At 44.1% G+C, this 19,703-nt stretch overlaps 1 protein-coding gene across 1 annotated transcript in view; it reads left to right on the plus strand.

The window, feature by feature from the left end:
• Nucleotides 1-3,203: 3,203 nt before the first annotated feature.
• TRABD (TraB domain containing) overlaps nucleotides 3,204-19,703 on the plus strand; it is a 34,378-nt gene continuing 17,878 nt past the window's right edge. The window contains exons 1-5 of the mRNA XM_086747016.1: nucleotides 3,204-3,288; nucleotides 13,313-13,376; nucleotides 15,552-15,630; nucleotides 18,226-18,392; nucleotides 19,384-19,524. Of these exons, the coding sequence (XP_086603142.1) occupies nucleotides 13,353-13,376; nucleotides 15,552-15,630; nucleotides 18,226-18,392; nucleotides 19,384-19,524 (411 nt within the window). The 5' untranslated portion in view covers nucleotides 3,204-3,288; nucleotides 13,313-13,352. The remainder of the gene's footprint in view (nucleotides 3,289-13,312; nucleotides 13,377-15,551; nucleotides 15,631-18,225; nucleotides 18,393-19,383; nucleotides 19,525-19,703) is intronic.

Below are 19,703 nucleotides of genomic sequence, written 5' to 3' on the forward strand. Positions count from 1 at the left end.
GGGGAGGGGGAGCGAGTGGCTGCATGGTTCTTAGTTGCTGACTGGGGTTAAAGCATGACAGAAGGGAAGAGATGGAAGGAGGATGGTGGGAGGGAAGGAACCAGAGAAGGAAAGAGAGAGGAAGGGAGAGTGAGCAGAAGTGCACTTAGCTTCCCTCCTTACTCCTACTCCATCCTGGAAACACCTACACCTAAGAGCAGTGTTATCTGCATAAGGAACCTTTCTGACTCTCTACACAATAAAATTACCTCAGATATACTGTGCTGTGGCTGGTCACGATTCAGTGAGCCATTTTAAATCTAGTTGAAGAAATCCATGAGTCAGCTGGCAAGCCCTCTCTTCATTACTGGTATCTGCCATTGACCTCAAAAAAATTCTGTGTCAATGGTGACATTTAAAGAAGATCTACAAAGTATTAAAAACAAACTGTTAAGAACTGGGTTTATATGTTACACTAGGCCACTTGGCAGACACCAGTGACCCATCTTGCAATTGCTAATTAATAGGGCATTCAATTACCCCAACCCTCTGCAAACAGGAATGAGAGCACAATGTGCAGCCATGCATCCTCCTGCAGTGACACCACAGCTGTTGGTGGGATCATTGGCATGGTCCTGGCAAGAGGACGCCCCTAACAATACCAGCGTGTCTGCTGCTGGCAGGGCTGCGGAGCCTTGCTCCCCAGAGATCACTGGCCACAGCAATGCCAGTGGCTTGATAAACTTCCTCCCATTTCAGTGCTCCCTCTCCACTTTCAGAAGTGTTGTGTGCCACAGACCAGGCTGAAACAGCACAGGCAGAACCTCCAGCTGCGCTGTCTCACATCGGTAGAGACCTGCGTCTTACCTTGGTCCTTGTAAAGGCATGTTCAACCCCCACAGCTCTCACTGAGCCAACAAAGGAAACACTGCCTGAAGAAACTGTACGCAAAAGCACTGACACTGTTGACATAATCAGGGTGCAACATCATGAGCTAAAGGAAAAACAGGCTAGCAAGGTTCCCACGAGCAGAGGGCTTGCCAATCAGATCAGATCAGATCAGGTGAGGTCTTTCCTACAGGCTAAGGCAGTGCTCCCCAGCTCTGACCAAAAATCATTGGACCTTTGCAGCTGAAGCAGTGGGAAGCTTGGGAAGACATCTGTAGTCTGTTAAGGGACTCAAAAAGTTTGCACAGGACACCAGCGACAGTGTAGCAGGAGGAGGTGCAGCTCAAAAAAATGCTGAACTGTCACTCAGGATGTACCGTTTAAACTGAACACATTACACTGCAAATAACCGGGGCTTGAGAGTACGCCTGGCACACGCTGACAGCTGAACAAATCAGAGAGGATAAAATGTATGATCAGCTGCGTAAGGGACGCTACTGTGACTTAAGATCCAGGTTGCTGAGCAGTGCGACCTCTGTCACATGCTGCTTAGCCAACACTACACAGTGTTGTACCTGCTACCTGCCACGCTGCAGCCCTGCAGCCGATCCAGTGCCATGGGAGGCCAGTGGCTGGGCCAGGCCGGTGCCTGGAAGAGGTGGGATTAACAACAGAATCAGGCAGCTGTGGTCAGTGAGGAGCAGCTGCATCTGGAAATGGCAGTACTCTGAGGGGGATGTCCTTGGATGCAAGGAAAGCCAGTCCCCAAAAGCAACAGCCAACTTGCTCTTGTCCCATACAGCGTCCCATCTCGGTGGCCTTCACCCACTAGTTATGAAAAAAAAAAAAAAAAAGGTAAATGAAATTGGTGTGCAGCACTAGATTAAAATGCCCCAAGTTAAATTTTCTTCCTAATCTGTCAGATATTGGATGCCTTTTTTTTTTTCCAGAAGTGAAGGTCTGCATAGCTTATACCTTTAGATGATTACTTGTATTTTGAGTGTTCATGCATGAAATGCCTGCTCTGTGTTTTTATAGCAAGTTGAAACTATTATTACACCAAACGGGAAGTGAAATTCCCAACTGCCTCAACATGCCCATACTTGTTTTCTACATACCACGTACTTCCAAAGGTCAGCCCAATCCTAAACTAACCCTGGCTAGAATATGTCTGTGAAGTAAAATATTTGATAAAAAATCAGAAAATGTACCCTCAAATCTGTTGTAGTGAAACTGTATCTAGATAATAAACATGTGCTCAGACTAAGGGGGTGTTTTAGCCATGCTGTCGTTGAACTGCGACCTATCAGAAACAGAACAGAGGAGCAGGAAAAGGGAGGGAGACAAATTCAGAAAGTAATCAGTAGCTATTATCAACTCAACACATCTTTCTTGAAAAAAAAAGTTTTCTTGACCAATAAAATATTTGTATGTCAGCCTAGTAATTTGAAGTATCACCAGTTGCTTGTGCTTAAAAGGGTGGTGCAACATGTATTTTTCAGGTTTTGTGGGTGAAACATTAACTGTTCTCCAGCAAAAAAAGGAAAGGTCCAGTGGAACAGAGAAAGCGAACGGACAGAACAGCAGTGGTAAGAAGCAGGACTGCACGAGAGGAAGTGGTGGATAGGTTCAGATTACATAGTTTGGAGTTTGATTTCCCCGGGTCTTCCATCTCCATCAGACCCACGACCACAGCGTGTTTTCACGTGGATACCCCGTGCAGTCCCACACGTAAGGGCACCTGCACGGGTTCCCAAACCGCCGGCATGCTGAAGTGGGAACTTTTTCGTCAGCAGCCACACAACAGGCACAGACACCTGGAAAGCACCAGGACTTGGAAGATGGGAACCAAACCAGACCTCCTGCGCCTACCTGGGCAGGCCTGGCTCAGGGGGGAGGGAGGCTGCGGCGGGCCCAGGCTGCTGACCTGCGAGAAGCAGCCGCAAAGCGGAGGCGGCTCAATTCCCTGCCAGAAGGCCGCCTGCTCCCGAGGGCAGTTGAAGGCACCCGCTGCCTCCACCCCGCACCCTCCTCGCCCCGCAGAGACACCAGTAAACCCGGGGAGAAGGGGCCTTCACTGCCACCGAAGCCCCGGCTCGGAGCGAGGGAAGCAGGGCGGCGGGGGAACGAGGCCGCGGGGGCCCACGGCTGCCGGGTCCCGCGGGCCGTGCTCCCTCCCGTGCACCCTGGGAGCTGTAGTCCGCGGCCGCCCGCTGCCCCGCGCCGCTTGCGGCCCCCGCGGTGGCGGGGGACTACAAGGCCCAGGCTGCCCAGCGGTGCCGGGCACGCCCCCCGCTATGGATGACGAGCGCGGCATGCTGCCCGGCTAGCGTGTCTCTGCCGTCCGAGCTCTGCCGCGCCGCCGCCGCCTCCTCCCGCAGCGCCCCAGCCAGCGGCGGAGCCCGCCGGTCCGCACGGCAAGTGAGCGAGGCGAGGTGGCGGGGGGCGGTAGCGGTGCCCGCTTCACACCGGGCCGGGGGGCGGCGGCGGTGCCATGTTGGGGCCGAGGCGCGGCGCGGGCGGGGGTGCGTGAGAGCGAGCGGGGTGGGGGGTGGAACTGCCGCGTTTCTCCCGGTGCCCCGGGGGAGAGGGGGCGGCTGTGGGCGGCGAAGCCCCCTTCCCTCGCCGCCTGCCCCCTGGCACGCAGCCGGCCCTGCCCTTCCAGGTGTCCGATCCGGAGGTACCGGCGGGCAGCGCCCCGCGCGGGCGGGCGGGCGGGAGGGAGGGAAGGCGGCCGGGGCGAGGCGGCCCGCTCCCGCCGCTGGAAGCCTTCGCGGGCCGGGAGCGCGGCGGGCGGCGCCCCCGCGGGGGGCAGGGTGGCCGGGGCCGGTTCGGCGCTGCCCCGCCGGTGACCCCGCGGGCGGTCGGAGCTGAGGGGCCCGCTCCGGGCCGGGGCGAGCTCCGCCTCGGCCCCGGCGCGGGGGGGGGCTGGGGCGTAAATCCCCGCTCCGGAGGGAAAGGGGAGGCCGCTGCCCGTCCCCTCCCCGCCGGAGCCCTGCGAGGAGGCCGGCCCTGCCGGCCAGCGAAGTGCAGGTGGGCACGAAACTCGGGGAAACGCGTCCCTTTGGGGCCGTTTTTGAGGCCCCCGGGCCCGTGTGCGGTTACGCTGGCGGCTGCACCTTTCCATTCACCTCGTTATGGCCGTTTGGGGCTCGGGGAGGTGGCGGCCTGGTGTGGGCAGAGCGTTCCGAGCTGTTCTGCTTTTTCTGGGTGTTTGGTGATGAGAACGTGGGATTCGTTTGTGGTTTTGGTTGTGATGGTGAGCTGGAGAAGAGAAAAGCAAAGGCTCACAGGTTTTCTTCTTTCTTTTTTTTTATCTCTAAACAGCTGTGGCTTTTTCAGACTGTCAGCACTGTGCATCACATAGAGTAAACTCTGAAACCAAGATTTTAAATTCATCTCTGCAAATAGTTCTAATTAACCTAGATCTCGAAAATAATTCACATCCCAGGCACAGCTTGTGCTTTTCTCTTGAGGAAAATACGTGCGCTGATAATCCTGTGTGCTGGTGTTCATAGTACGAAGGTGTTTCTCTTTGGCTAGCTTTCAGGGAGAAAAAGAAGGGTTTTGTTTGGTAAAACTTCGTAGAAGGTTGCAATTGCCGAGTGGTTGCTGCTGCGTTGGAAAAGCAAGAGGGTGGGCTTTTAAAATTTAGATGCTACTTTGCATGTGTGACGGTGTCAGTGGTAGTCCCAGGAAATATCAGAGATGCCTGGAACGGCCTCACTTCTCTATTTTGTAGAGATGTGTATCAGTGCATGTGGTGTTCTTTAGCTTGACAATGCATGTGTTCCTTCTTGGAAAGCTGACAGTAAAGCAAAGGAAAAAAATTTTTCAAGTGCAAACAAACGAGATTTCAGGGATTTCCCCCTGCAGGGGACAGACCTTAAACAGTAGGGGAAAAACACATGTATATTTAATTGTCTTAAACTAAGTGAGTTTAGTATCGAAGATACTGGGTTATGGCTGTGGCATTGGTTTGTGCCCTGCTGTTTGTGGCTTTCAGTAGACTTTCAAGTTTCAGTAACTTGACTTGCTGATTGTAAATTTGTCAGCCGTCACAGTGTCTGGCACTCCCGTGTCTCAACTGTAGACTCAGATATTGTTTAATTCAGTGCTAGGGGAGTTGTATATATTTTTCAGAGCATTCTTTCTTCCATATGGTAAATATGATGAAACATTGCTGCTGCCGCCACCACAGCTGTGAATAAAGCACAGTGATGTTGGCATCTGACTTGTGGGAGAGTCATCCCATTGCTTGTTTTGAGAATAGTATTTTCAGAAAGCGTCTTCTTTTTCCTTATTTGCTACTTAGAAAAAGTGAAGAAAGAGATTTAGGGCAGTCTCAGAAAATGAAAAAATGAGAGCAGGCCAGAGATAAGTGTGCCTAATGGGAGTGGTGTGTTAACTACAGCTGTCTGAAGTGATATTGCAGCATGTACTTTGCCAGCCAGTGCCAGTAGGAAGGAGGGATTCTGCAGCTCTCCTTGTCCTGTGGGGTAAGTCCACTGGTTAGCAGCACCAGTTGTCTGTCACAGATGACTTAGTACTAGATCTTGCCAGTATATTCTGTTGGTAGTGGTTGTTGCTAGATAAATATTTGCAAATAGATTTCCAATGTGAATAATTTCTGAGGGCAGACCTTCAATTATTGAAGATTTTTTGTAAAGGGCCACTCAAATTTGAGATGCTGTAAACATGTTGGTTAATACTGTGGTTCTGCATTTGAACTTATAAACTCTTCAAGTAGGAGTGCATTTCTTTTTTTCCTGCCTGCAAAATGACTCAAGGATTTGTAACTTTAATATTACCCGCAATTTATAGATTTGTATGAACACATACATGCTGACAATCTCTCTTCCTTTCCACATGTTTTTCTAAAAAACAACAACAACAAATTAGAAGGGCTGTTTTCTCCTCCTGCCTCTTTCCTCCTGCACCTTTAGTTGATGTGCTTGCTATGCAATTTGATCAGAATCGCTGAGGGATGCGGGGACTTGGCGTCTCCACATACAAGAACTTAAGTGTCCTGATGACACATGTCAGGCTGCAGGAGAGACGACATTGGAGCTCCATTGGAGCTCCAGGAGTTCGTGCTTTCCAGTGGTTAAGCCCTGCAGGCTGTCTGCCAAATAACCTTGTCTGTGCCGCCAGTGCGATGTCACACACGTGTTGAGAGGTCTGTGTCTCTGCGCAGGAAGGGTGTGCACACTTGTGAGAGGGAGCAAGAGCCTGCACCACAGCTGAACAGCAACACGAATGCTGATGAAGCTGAAAAAAGGTCTCCAGTCACCTGTGCAGTACATCTGGAGATCCTGAGCGTACCTCAGTAGGACACGTCTCGTGTGCTGCACAACCGGGAACTGTCCCTCAGAAGGACAGTAAGACAGCTAGTCACAGCATAACCGATGAAGGAGGGGTGTGTGTGAGGAACCAGGGTCAGGAATTGCTGAGGGGTTTTCTCATTTCTTTGGAGGGCAGCAGGTGGGAATGGAAATAGAGAATCTTTTGAGGGAAGATTGTTTTTTAGCTACTGAGCTTGTCAGGCACAGGGTGCTTCACATATTAAATGAGTAATACAGCAGCTGGATGGAATTGCAAGAAAGATTACTTTCCTGGTTAGTTCTAACATGTGGGGCTCGTGTCTGCAGGCTGGAATTAGCTTGCTTTCCTGGAGCTTTGTCTCTCTTAGGTCTGTCTTGAAACCTGACCCTCTTTGCCACAGTAGAGCTGCGTGTCTTTGCTTGTAACCAGCACATGGGCCTGTGTCATGTAACAATGTTTTCAGCTTTTGTGATCACCTAATGATTTTGAAAAAGAGTGCATCAGCTTGTTCCCAGCTACTGTTTGGAAACTAGGGTGGAAGGGCCAGGCAGAAGAGCACTGATAAATAATGTGTTTGGCAGTTGGGCAGAATTTTGTCCTACAAAATCCCAACTGTACCATCCTAAGGATTGCATTTAAAAGTGTTCATAAAAAAATGAATGGATGTGAGTGTCTGCCAGTACTCCTGGAACCCAGATTCTGCACATCTCAGCAGACAGCCATTGACATGTGGAATAAATGCGTATGTGCAGCTTAAGACGACTTCTGTAGCAGTTTTGTGGACCACAGTCAAAATATCTTCCAATCCACTGGTTAGTTGTCCATGGCAGAACTTCTCTACCCACCTCCTTTGCTGGCTGCTTGTAGGTAATGAACAGGGAGTAGAAAATTTGCTTCTTGAAGAACTCTGTAGAAACTGTGCACACAGCAGCTGTGCTCTTTTCCTGTTGCTCTGCTTGGGACTGTTTTGCAGAGGGTTTCCCAGAATCAGAAGTGTCACTTGTTTCATAGTTTTGAATGGCCTAGAGGGAGGAGGTGTGCTCAGTGGGTATCTTACCCCAATCTGCTGATCGCAGGAGAGTCTAATAAAATTATTTTGGTTCCAAATCTTCCCTGAATTTAGATGATTTCTATTAGACTAAAATAGAAAAGTGACTTTGTTAGGTGTGGAAGTTCTAAGACGGTGTGAGTTTCTGAGTGGCTGCCCAGACTTGGGCTACATCACTTCGGTCTTTCTGTCCCATGTTCCTAAATTTAGCAGCTTCTTAAAACAGTAAGGATTTGGCCTATTGTTTGTTCTCAATTCTGCTCTGCATTAGCATCCTGATTCACCTCGTACGTACTCATTTCACCTTGTAGCCCTAGTCAATGTAATAGCAATAATTTCTAAAACCACAAAACATATATGGGAATGCCTTCTTGTCTTTCACTGGTAAAGATAAATGTGTTTTCAGGGCATCAGTGTCCCAGCCCAGATACTGTTCCAACATCTCCTTTCAAATGAAATGAATTTAGTTGTCTGTGACTTTTATCTTTTAGCTTCCAAAGTGTACAAATGGATGTTGGCTCCAGTGTGCAGGTACCTGAGTTTAGGCTGCATACATCAGCACAGTTCGTGCTGCAGGAACATGTCATTGATGCTGAGGATAAAAAAAAAAAACTGTGTTTTGAAATTTATGAACTTCTGAGTCATGAGAAACCAGAGCCGCAATCTACAACCATCTGTGATCACAGAACCAGTTGCTCAGTTGAGTTGCAAGGGCGTGGGTTATGTCAAAGAGATACGTGCAATATGTAGAATAGGTCACCTTGGTGATGGTTTTGAAATGCGTTCCAATTTCTGAATTTATGGGTCTTGCATGAATTGGCAGTCATGTTTCAGCTGATGCACCCTTCTGGGTATGAGCAGTCTATCAACAGAGAAGAAACACCATTTGGAGCTGGTGATTGTTTGTAAACATTTGTAGAATTTCTATGCATAAGCACGGAAAAAGCCTCATCAATCTTAAATACTCTGCTTCCATTGCAGAGGATGCTGCTGAGATGTAAGTGGGTATATGTTGGTTTGGTTTTGCCTTCTTAGTAGGCTAAATGTTAGGCATGGAAGGTACTTTGGTAGGTATTCTAGACAGCGAGTGATGAGTGCAGTGGTTTGTCAGTGGGAGAAAAGCTGTGTCTGTATCTTCAGAAGTGTTGGTACACCTCTTCTATTTATGTAAAATAAGTGGTCCTGTTAATAGGTAGCTGCGTTGAAATGTGCTTAAGCAGTGCATAGTATGAATCTGAAGCACACAGGCTGTACCAGCTAAACCAAATATCCATTGCTAGTGAAACTGCAGGTTTAGAGGATAAAGAGAACACAGCACACTTAGTACATGTAGATGTAAGTAAATTCTTATTGCTGCGTCTCATGTCGAGCAGATAGAGGCTGTGTACTGGCCGGGGAGAGCGTTGTTAGAAAGCTGGATCAGGAGGTTGCTCATGAAATAGTCATTTTGCATGTGTCTTGTGGCTTACCTCCAGCTCAGGGCAGTTCTGGCTTTCTTACAGTGTGATCTGTATGAGATGTGCTATATTCTTATTGCAGAATGTCCCCTTTATTGTTAGACAGCTTGTTCTTGAGTCAAATTCAGTCCTTAGCCTACCTCTTGTCTTTCCCACAGTGACTCTAGAGGAACAAAGATGAGGGATGTTCACATGCGACTGTGAGGAAGTGCTGTCCAGGGAGCGTGGGGGCAGTCTTCTTCTAAAGCACCACTGATCAAAAACAAAGGAAAACTCACATTGCAAAACTGAAATACTTTGAAAGCTCCAGCTTTGCTGAAGAAAGCACGTGCTGCTTCTAAATTCCTGTATAGCTCAGAAAGCAGAAATCATTCAATAAAAATCTTTTTAAAGAGTAGCTGACTACGTTGTTTTATAGGTAGGAAGGAGCATGAGAGTTTTTAAAAAAGCTTTTTTATTGATTCAGTTGAATTACTGTCTGACAGAAGTGAATTTAGACAAGACAATAAAGGAAGAAATTCAGTCCTACTGTAGGAGGATACCTAATGAACTGCCTGTCCATACCCCGTGGTGTTCTTGAATTTTTCTCCCTGGACCACCTGGTTGAAATAAAACGAGAAAGGGCATTCGTTCTTTAACGGTAGCTCGTGTTTTAGTGCCTGTAACTTGCCTTGCTAGAACCCTTGACTTGTGAGCATACCTCTTGTCTCCTCAGGACTGCAAGCTAAGAGAGTTTCAGATGCCTAAATATGCGGCTAGAACCAAAACACTTTGGTCAGCTGAGACTACCCAGTATGAAAAATGAGCCAGTAGTTCACAAGCAGAGTTTGCATGAAGAGGAAGCTCTTGAAGCTGTTTTACATTAGGAAAGCTGGATGACTGATGTTGAAATAGCATGGCAGGGAGGTCTTTCTCACTCTGCTTTTGTCAGTCACTGTGCAGGATAAGCATTGCTAGAAGATGTCACTCTTACCTATGTGCTGCTTTTTGAACTTGTGGTAGGAGGATGAAAATAATCCCCAAAGTGTAGAGGAAGAATATAGCCCCTTTTCCACAGTAGTGTTGTCAGGGTGAATGGCTGCCCTGCGTGTGCTGTCAGGACAAGGAGGAGACCTTGAAAGGAAATAGATGTCTATCAGTAATGTGAATAAAGGCTAAATTTTAGGCTTGCAGTTATTTAGGTGGTCTCAAAAATGTCTGTCTGGTTACCAAGGTATCTTAAGAGTTGGGAAAAGGACTTAATGTGTTCATATGTGTATACATAAAGGACAATATTTAATCACCCAGTGAATGGCAAGCCCTCTAGGACTAATGAAGATGAAATAAGCACAGTAATTCCACTTGCCAGGGAAAAAGGTGATTGAAATGGGAATTCAATCATCAAGGATTTCTTTCAATAAAATTCCAGAGGGAAAACCCAGTCTTGCTGGATCGTAAGGAGCCATTTCAGGCTCCTTCTTGTTTCTTCTGGCTCCAGGAATTTTCTTGGTGGCACTCTCAGCAGGAGGACTGAACCCCAGATTAAGACAGTCTCCTGGCAGATAAGAGAACAGAAATACTTCCTAATCTCTGATATATGAGTGCCTAGAAGCTGCATCTCCTAGCTGGTCTGAAAGAAATGCACTGTCATATCTCAGATTCTCACTATGTGTTTTATCTCCTGAGGGCCTCTTACAGGCTTTTGAAGTATCTGGAGGAGAGGGGTTTGATTGGTTTTGCATGTTTGTGCCAAATCTCATGGTAATTAGAAAAACTTGAGGTTATGAGATGTTGTGGTATACGTATTATGGGGCACAATAAATAATTGTCTGAACAGCTGCTTTTGCCTGTGGCCTTACAACTTGGGTTTGAACTTCCTCTTCTTCCCTGATAGGTTCTGCTAACCTCCTCTTTTTCACACGCACATGCACCACTCTTTGTAATCTTCAGTAAATGTTTTTTTCCTGGAAGAGCAGTGCATGTGCTGTGCAGTGCATCTCTGAATGATTGTGAGGCTCTTACCTCCCTGCCAAATTTTTAAAATTCACCTGTGGGTTAGCAAGCATAGATAAATAAGTTCTGCCTTGTTACCTAGTCTAATTTCTTTAGGAAGCTGAACTTTATTAAAAACCAAAAAGAAACTGCAAGGTTGAAAAATCGCGCTCTAAGAAATTTGGAAATGCTTGGATTTAAGTTGCCCAGATGCTTGCCAGGATTTGATCTGAATCGGCACCATTTTTCTCACTGTTGGACACAGTGGGAGGAAGTGCGTACAGATTCATATGCTTCAGTTCCTTATCTGTGTAACAGCAAGGTACGTTCAGTCCTCTCTGAGAGATTTTGGAACTAATATTTCAAGTATCATGGGATGTGGATACCACCCCTGTATACCTATGTATTCACAAAAGGTAACTTTTCCATGTGGATGAGCTAGGTCAGCCTGGATGCCATGGAATTTGACTAGGTCCCAGAATAAATGTACTTTCTCCTATGAGCAGATCTAAGCACCTGAGAACAATATCTCCTGGAACAAAACAGTGGCAGACTTGCCACTATCAGTGTGTCTGCCCGGCCTCTCATCTGACCGTCCTGGTATTGTGTCATGGATTCCCTGCAGAGGCTGGAACCCCACTGTGGTGGAGCTGGGAACCGCACTGAACAGTTTTGCTTTCTCCAAAGGTCAGGTAAAAAGCAGTGCTAGCTAGCATGAGCAAACTTCAGAGAAGGTATCTCTCTTCAGCATCAGACACATCATTTACCTAGTGGTGAGAATGGGATGAGGTTTTCTAAAATGTCACTTGGTGGAAAAAAATCACCCAATGCTTCTGTATAGAAGTCTGTTCTTAACTGAAACTTGCAGTTCACTATTTTTAAGAGCGCTCCCATAGAAAAGAGACGTTTTCAAATGTGGGCAGGCCTTCAGTCAAGCTTAGAACTTTAGTTTGTATTTAGGGCCAGCTCATTCAGTGGTGGAAAACCACTGTGGTGTTTTGCACATAAACCAGTTGAGAACCTAGCACAGAGCTGAGCATCAGAGTATGATGCTGAGCATCATACTGATGTTATAGTTGGACAAATATTTTCTCTGAGGATAGTCTTATTAGTTTCAACATCTCCGCTTCATGTTGTCTCTTCAGTTTTGCTGCTGCAGTTGTTCCTGCAGCTGTTAGGTCATCTGAGCTTAAAATGCCTTAGTAGAGTGGGCAAAAAGATTGTTTTAACCTGAATCTGCTCTCCAGTCTAGTTTACTGCACAAGTCAACAAATAGTTAGACCAGTCCAACAGAGACAGGACAGCATAAAAGCAGCCAGTGGTTCACTTAAGCCCACAACACGACCAGACAACTCTGGCCAGGCTGTCCAGCGTGAGGTGTCAGTGGGCTGGCATGTCCCCATTCCGGTTGTGAGTCTCAGGCAAGGGATTCCTTCTACTGAACTTATGTAGAGCTGTCCACACTGCATGTAAATTGTGGAAACAGTGAAGCAGAAGAGAGCAGTTCAGCTTATCTCCTGTTTGTTTCAGCTTACTCTGGCATCCAAGTTCCCTTCACTTGACTCCCTGGAAAGGAGGAAGTCATGGTTGTGGTTTTAAAATTTGTATTATCCACTGTAGCAAAAACAACAGAGTACTTGGGCAACGGTGTCTTACCTTGCCCGTGCAAACTTCTTGCATGTTTTTTAATAAATAGTCTGTTACTGAACCTCTTGGACTGTTGCAGTGTGTGGTTTTTGCTTTAACAAAGCGTTTGCCTTGCAGCTCTGGAGCTGTGTCAGTAGCTGTTGCCTGACCAGGGTGTGGAGCTCAGTTGGGTTTCGTGGGCATTTTGCTCCCAGGGAGCATGCAGAAGCCAGGCTTTTGGTCACTCTACATTTTTCTTGCCCAGCCTGCAACTGTAATCTCTGGTTTGGCTGACCACTAGCAGTGGACAACGTGAAGGCATGTATTGCTGAAGTCCCTCCGTACACACGTGGAGGGACGTGTGCCAGCAGTCTGAATTACATTTCACGCTGGCCAGGCAAATGCTCTTTTTATAGAAACATATTTTAACCAAAGCTAGAAAGCAAAACAACTCACTTTTGGGGGGAGGGGGGGGAAGGCTAGAAACCAGAATGCAGAGCGCTAATCAGACTCAAGGAGACTGTTGCATTTGGGGAAGTGGAGGGGAGGGCTTTTGCTGAACTTGCTTTATTGCTGAAACCTTTTTGACAGCCATCCTGAATCTTCAATTACTTAAAAGTGATCTGGAGGAAAAAGACATTTTTGCAGAATCTAAGACAGAAAAAAAAAGCAGATTCTGAAATCCATGAAATCCATTCTTGTTTATCAAGGTATTCTCAGTGTGTGAGAACAGGACTGCTCTGGATTTAGAGCCAGCTCAAAAACTGGATTGAGAAAGGCGAGTTTTACCCTACTGATGTGTTTTGTGTTTTGTTTTTTTTTTTTAACAGCAGCAGAGTTGAAGAGGTGGCATCTGTGCATCTTCAGTTTGCTACTTTTATTAGTTGAACTTTTATCAGAGATGGCAGAGACACTTCTGGTTTTGTTTTTTTTTTCCTTTTCCTTACAGTTCTTAAACAAATATTCTAGGTTATGCCATTAATTTTTAATTCTCTTCCATTCCTTTTACTTGTTGCAGTTCTTGTGTGGTTGGTGAAAATAAAGCCTGCACTACAGGGATGCAAGAGGATCAACAGCCTGAGGTAGGGCTTGGAGCTGAAATTTTTTCTCAGTAGAATTGCAGGGAAGGTCAAGACTCTGAATCAGCCAGGTTCTTCCACTCATCCTCAGGGAAGGTCTGCAAAATCAGGAGTCAAGAGTATCAGTATCAGACCCATTTTAAAAGGGATGGGGGACTGAGTGCTATTGTTTTGCCACATTTAGGTTTTTCTTTTTGGGGTCCTTTTCCCTACAATTGCAAAAGCTGAAAAGGATCTTTTCTATTAATTTACTTGCGGGTAAAGAGTTGCAGAAAATAATCTAGCCCATGACCTTAAACGTTTAGGAGGAAAAAAGTGTTTGATGAGTAAATGCAGAAATTGTATATGAATGATCTCACTGCACATAAGTACCTTTCCAAATTAAACTGAGGTGCTTTTTTCTACACTTTCTGTTCCTTTTCTTCTCCTTTCATATCCATGTATCTCAAAACCTTCTTCCCGTGTAATAGGTGAAGCTCAGGAAATTTTTTTCTTATGAGATGTAAGAATGTCAGCTCCTGTGTCCTGTTAATTAATTGGGAGGGGGGAGAACCAGCAGACTCTTAATATGCTGCTCAGTGCTTTTCCCATTGCAATACTGTAAGGCTGTTATGATGACAAAGCCAGCGTAAGTGACAGGATTAACTCCATATGTTACAGATGGATAAATTTTTCAAAATATTTTTGTGACTAGAGTTACGTATGCAAGCAGTAGAGTCAAACCATATGTTGTGATCAAAAGCTGAGCTGGTGTTAAATTAGATTTGTGAATGTAATTGCAATTTGTGGTGTAATTGTAGTTTGCAGTTATCCATGAACAGACTTTTGCTTTGCAGTGAAAGGATGATAGTTGCTGTGAATGTTTTAAACTTTGCACTGTACAACTGTTGCACTTTTTGGTCTTACTCCGTGAAATACAGTGATAAATTTTGCCTTACCTTCAGTGGGGCCAAGGTAAGACACTGAGGATTTATTATCTGAAAATTACTGTGTGAAATAATGGAATGCAAGAAGAAATTACTCTTGTTGAAAGCTCTTAACAATTGGATGCACTTTGTACAGTCCTGTTTTAAATCTTACCAGGTTAAGTACAAAGTAAATAAACCAATCATTCCTGCTAAAAAGCTGACATCCTTCAGGAGAGTTTGGCTGCCTGCTTGCTGACTCATTAATACTGCCTTTCATTTGAAAGGTATTTGAATGATGTATTCACATCCTGTCTCTAACTTTTTGACTTAATGTTGTTCAAGAATTCCAGATTCTCCCAAAAATCATTCCTGATTCAACTTTGAATTAACATAGTTGCTTAAAGATAGTTCATAATCAAACTTTCCCTGGTTCTTAAGTCTCTCTCTTCTCCACTAGCTCTGCCTTTCCAGCTTGGATGACATAGGCTGAATGACTGGGATTGTTTGAATTCTATGCACAGATTTTAAAACTTGCCTGTTAAAAGAAAGAAAGGTTTTGTTAGTCAAAGACCTGCCTTGTGTACTTCTAGTGATAATATTTACAAGTCAGTCTTTGGGAATCTTTTCAATTACTTAGTGCTCCTTCAGGGAACAACACTATGCAGATGTTTTCATCCTTTTGACTTTGATTTCTGATGTGTATAAAGTCAACGTGCACATAAATCTTATAACATTGGGTGTGCATATTGTGTAATTACCTTACACTTATTCTAACAGAACAAAATACTTGAGCAAACTCTTCTTGAATGGATACATGTGTTCTTGTGAGTGATGATGAACTTTGTAAGACTGCTCACAGACTAATGCTGACTGGTAGTATAGTCAAATATGCTGTCTTAAAAATGGCAATGATATTATAACGATCAGTGCACACTTTAATTTCCAACAGAGAAAACACTGTAGTAGTGTTAGAGATAAACTTGTTCTTTTTATTCCAGAATAGGATTTTAATTTTTTTTTAAACTCCATGTCAGGTATAAATATTATCTTTTAAAATAGGCATGAAATAGTTTTTAATATATTGTTTCTCATCCAGCTAGGAGAAAACCAGTTGTAAAACCACAGACATTTTGAACTGTTGACACTGCTTAAATTATTTACTTGCTTGAATATTGCATGTAGGTTCAAACTGAGCAAACTCACAAGGGGAAAGATGTATTAAAACATTTCATTATAATTCCCTGCTTCCTTTTGAATTTGTTTCATACAGGCTGCTGCAGATCCAATGTCCTCCTCTGATGCACCAGAAGATGGCCCAAAGGAAACGTCAAGTGTATCGCAGAATATCTGTATGTTTCTGGTTTGACTGGGGAGGGTGTATCATGTGGGAAGTATATTAAGCTAAACGTGCATCCCTTTTCCTTTACCTGATAAAGATGTTGCTGTTAGCACAAAAGGAAGATGTGAATGAGATCGTATCTGACTTAATCTGTTTGTGATTTGTGGAAAAGCCCAGTTGCATAAACCAAATTTGGAAAGAGCAATTGATTGCCAGTTTGCTGCTCCCGTGCTTTCAAAATAAAGTAAATGAGTTTTGATTTAGCAGATATACTCAGCTTTTGTTTTAAGCTCTGTCATTGCTCTCTAAGCCAGGGATGGATATGTATGTGTTTGCCTCAGCGTTCTGGCATCTAGCGTATGATGTTCAGTCCGTTGTCCCAGGTGGCATACTTTGCCCATGCTAGCATGATGACGTTTTGATATGAAGGCCAAGCCTGCAGGATGTGGGAACAGAAATATTTCAGCCAAAACTGTCTTGTGAAGCCCAGGGAGAGTATCAATCCTTAACTTTTAGTGGTAAGGATCAGATACTGACAGACACTTCTTTCTCGGCAGGAGTAAACAAAGGCTTCTTAGGAGTTGCTTTCTGTTTATTGATACATTGTTGTGATGTTAATGTGCAAGATCCTCATTTTGAACAATGGGAACATTTAGATTGTGCTTTCTGGCAAATAAGGCTCTGAACCACCTTAGGGCAAATTAGAGGGTAACAGCAACGTTAATGCTCAAGTTGCTGAATAATCCTTAGGAATCACAGCTTTCAGAAATAACAGTCATGGGAGCAAACAGAGCCTTGACTAAAGCTATGGGAAAAGCATTTGGACCTAAAGAAGCAGATTAATTTTTTATGTTGCTTTTTTCTCCAGATGTACAAGTTGGTTTAATAAAAACCATTTTGACAATGTTTTCCTTGATTATGTCCTTAAATGATAACATCTGGTACTGACTGTTACAGCAGTTTTTCTTCACAGGAGACATTATTCAGTCCGGTTCTGAATATGTGTATGAGGTGAAGGCTTGAAAAATTAATAGAAAGGAAATCCTTTAAGAGTTACTGAATATGTAGAAACCACTTTCAGCTGGGGGAATCTGAGCCATACATGGCTTTAGGCTAGGAGAGTATCTGGGGAAGATATTGTGCATGTTTCCCCATTTCTCACATTCTTCCTTGGATATCCACTTTTGACCATTGTGGGAGACAGGCTATTTGCTTAGGTAGGTTTTGGTTGATTACTGTGGCTGCTTTTATGATTATGTGACTGAGAGTGCTACAAATGCAACAGCCCTACCTCTTCTTCCTTTTACAGTCATGTTTTCTCCACGCCCTCCTTAGCATCACCATCTGTTTTGGCATCAACATGGTTTTAGATCAGACCGTACTGATTGCAACACACCATGTTCTTGCGTATTGACCATGAAGTAGTAGGCTGCTAAAATGCTCACTAAGAAGGATGTGGGAGTGTGGCTTTTGGTTTGGGTTTTGGTTTTTTTTGACATAAAATCCTGTGAGATAAGTATTTGTGGGACAGATCTTGAGCCAGAGCCACATAGTTAAACCAGATTAATGAAAAGAATGCATGTGTGGTAGGAGGCTGTAATTTATCTGCATCTTTGACATCCTGCCTGCAAACTGTTCACTAACCTTTTTTATTCTCCTGGAATTATGATCCTATTCCGGGCTTCTGGACTACTTGAAACCTCTGCTAACTTGTGCAGCAGCTTCCCAGAGAGAGCTGGTTGGAAACAAAACTCTGCTTTCCTACTTGATGATACTTTTTTTTTTTAAGAGGCATTACAGATTAAAGATAGCTCATTCAAAGTTACTGTATTTCCCGTTGATGTAAAACTGAAGCTTCTCTGTCTCGGTTAATGAGGCTTTCTGGCATTTTACAAGCTGCTTGCAAATGATAGAACTGATAGATCTTCCTGTTTTTCATGGGTTGAGATAGATGGGCTGAACTCACATTGTAACATTTTGGTCTTAAATAGTTTGTTGTTGAAACTAGGGAAGAATGATTGGTTTCCTGACCTGAATGCCTCTTAAGGTTTAAATTTCAGTTGTATACTTATCCCTGGTGTGTTAATCATAGAAAAGGCTAAGATAGGATACCTACCAGTACCAATATGTGCCAATATGTGCAGGTGACTTTACCAGCATACTCAAACCAGTGTGTATGTGTTGCTGTTGTTTATATAGATAAAACCCCAAAAGGTAACTCTTTTGTTCTAGTTGTTCTAGAATTTAAAAAATGCCTTTTTTCTTTTTTAATTTAGTGTATACCTTTTCTAAGTATTCTTTGCTTCTCTGTCCGCCTCACCTGCCACACAGCTTCTCTCTTTCCCTTACTGAACTGCGTGGACAACCTGTCCCAGTGTCCACAGGGTAGGAAACCTGGACTGAGACCCATGCTTGGAGGCAGCCTCTCCAGTGGTGGCACTCTCAATGATGTAGCCTCAGAATTGAATGTAAGATTACAGTGGTAAATCAATGGCATTTTAGCTCTACTCTGCTGTTTAGTGGTGACATTTTTATTTTCTGTTTGACTTACCTGCACTTTATAGTCATGTGTGCTTTTCTTTTCTGTTTTTCTTTACATTTATAGCTGATGCAGATGCATTTAAAATTCTTCTGGAGATGAAGATGAAGAAGAGGCAGAAAAAAACTACTTTACCAAGCACTGTGACTGAGCTTGACACCGAGGATGGTTCTAAAGTATATGTGGTTGGAACAGCCCACTTCAGTGACAGCAGCAAAAAAGATGTAGTGAAGGTAAATACTAAGTGGAAGTCCTTCAACAGCGTGTTTATAATGTTGTCAACTTAGCATTAAGTAGAATGAAGTCCAACTCTCCGACTTGGTTCTGTGCTGTAACGTGCAGGCTCTGTTTTTCTCAAGTTAGCTGTTGGAGGGTTAACAGTGCTGTGGGATGAACTAAGTCAGCCATATTATCTTAATAATTTTTTGATGCAGTACATTGTTCTCCAATCACAAATATTTTTATTTGTCCTTAAACAACAAATCTAAATACAGTGCCACTGTTAAAAGTAGAAGTCTCACTAGTGAAGCTTACCCTGCCTGTCACAATACAGCATCACATCACACCAACGCGGTGTACTCTGTGTGTTTGCATACTCGCTGTGGTGGGGACGAGCTGAGAAGATGAGAAGCCTAGAACAGAAACTGCAGTTTACAGCTTCTGTCTGCCCAGGATTTATAGTACTGAGCTGTAAAACCATGCTGCCCCAAAACTTGGAATCTGTTCTCAAGATGCAAGTAGGTCTGAAGCTCTAGGGAAAGTAGGAACTATTTCATACTGTACCTCGTGCAAAGTCTGCAGTTTAGAGTGGCTTTATTGTCCAGGAGCTGGAGCGGGAAGAATCTTGTGCCAGAATCATCAATACTGGTTCTAACAACTTTATTCTAACTTGGATTGCAAATGATCACTGAATATAGCTAAAGGAACTTTGTGAATGTGAAAGAAGTGTAACATCAAGTTTTTCTCCCCCTGCTCCAATTTGTTCTCCATCTTCGTGTCCAAAAGCATCCAGTAGCTGAAGCATTTAACTGTCATCTCTTTTAATGTTTTTCTCAATACATAGCTATTTGGAGAAGTCTTATTTACTCTTTCACTGTTCTTTTAATTGAAAATGATTGCTGGAATGTGCTTTTATTAAGTCCCTTTTATAATGAAAATGTCGATATTGGCTGCATTTCTGTTTAATCCTCCCTAAACTGATGTAAATAAATTCATCTTTTTCAGACAATACAGGAAGTGCAACCTGATGTAGTTGTGGTGGAACTATGCCAGTACAGAGTTTCTATGTTAAAGATGGATGAAAAAACATTACTAAAAGAAGCCAAAGAAATCAATCTGGAAAAACTTCAACAAGCTATAAAGCAGGTATGATTCCCACAGTGAGAACTGAAGTTGTGTGTTAAGAGCAATTTGTCAAGTTACAACCAAAACGGTGTCTGCACCAGCTGGGAACTTAATACTGCTCACCTGGGTGAGAGGACTATTACAGTGGCAAAGTTAAGTTTGGTTTGGGTTTTTTTGTTTGTTTTTTTTTTTTTTTTTTT

This window comes from Chlamydotis macqueenii, chromosome 1 (genome assembly GCF_036417535.1).
Source record: "Chlamydotis macqueenii isolate bChlMac1 chromosome 1, bChlMac1.mat, whole genome shotgun sequence".
Classification (NCBI taxonomy): Eukaryota; Metazoa; Chordata; class Aves; order Otidiformes; family Otididae; genus Chlamydotis; species Chlamydotis macqueenii.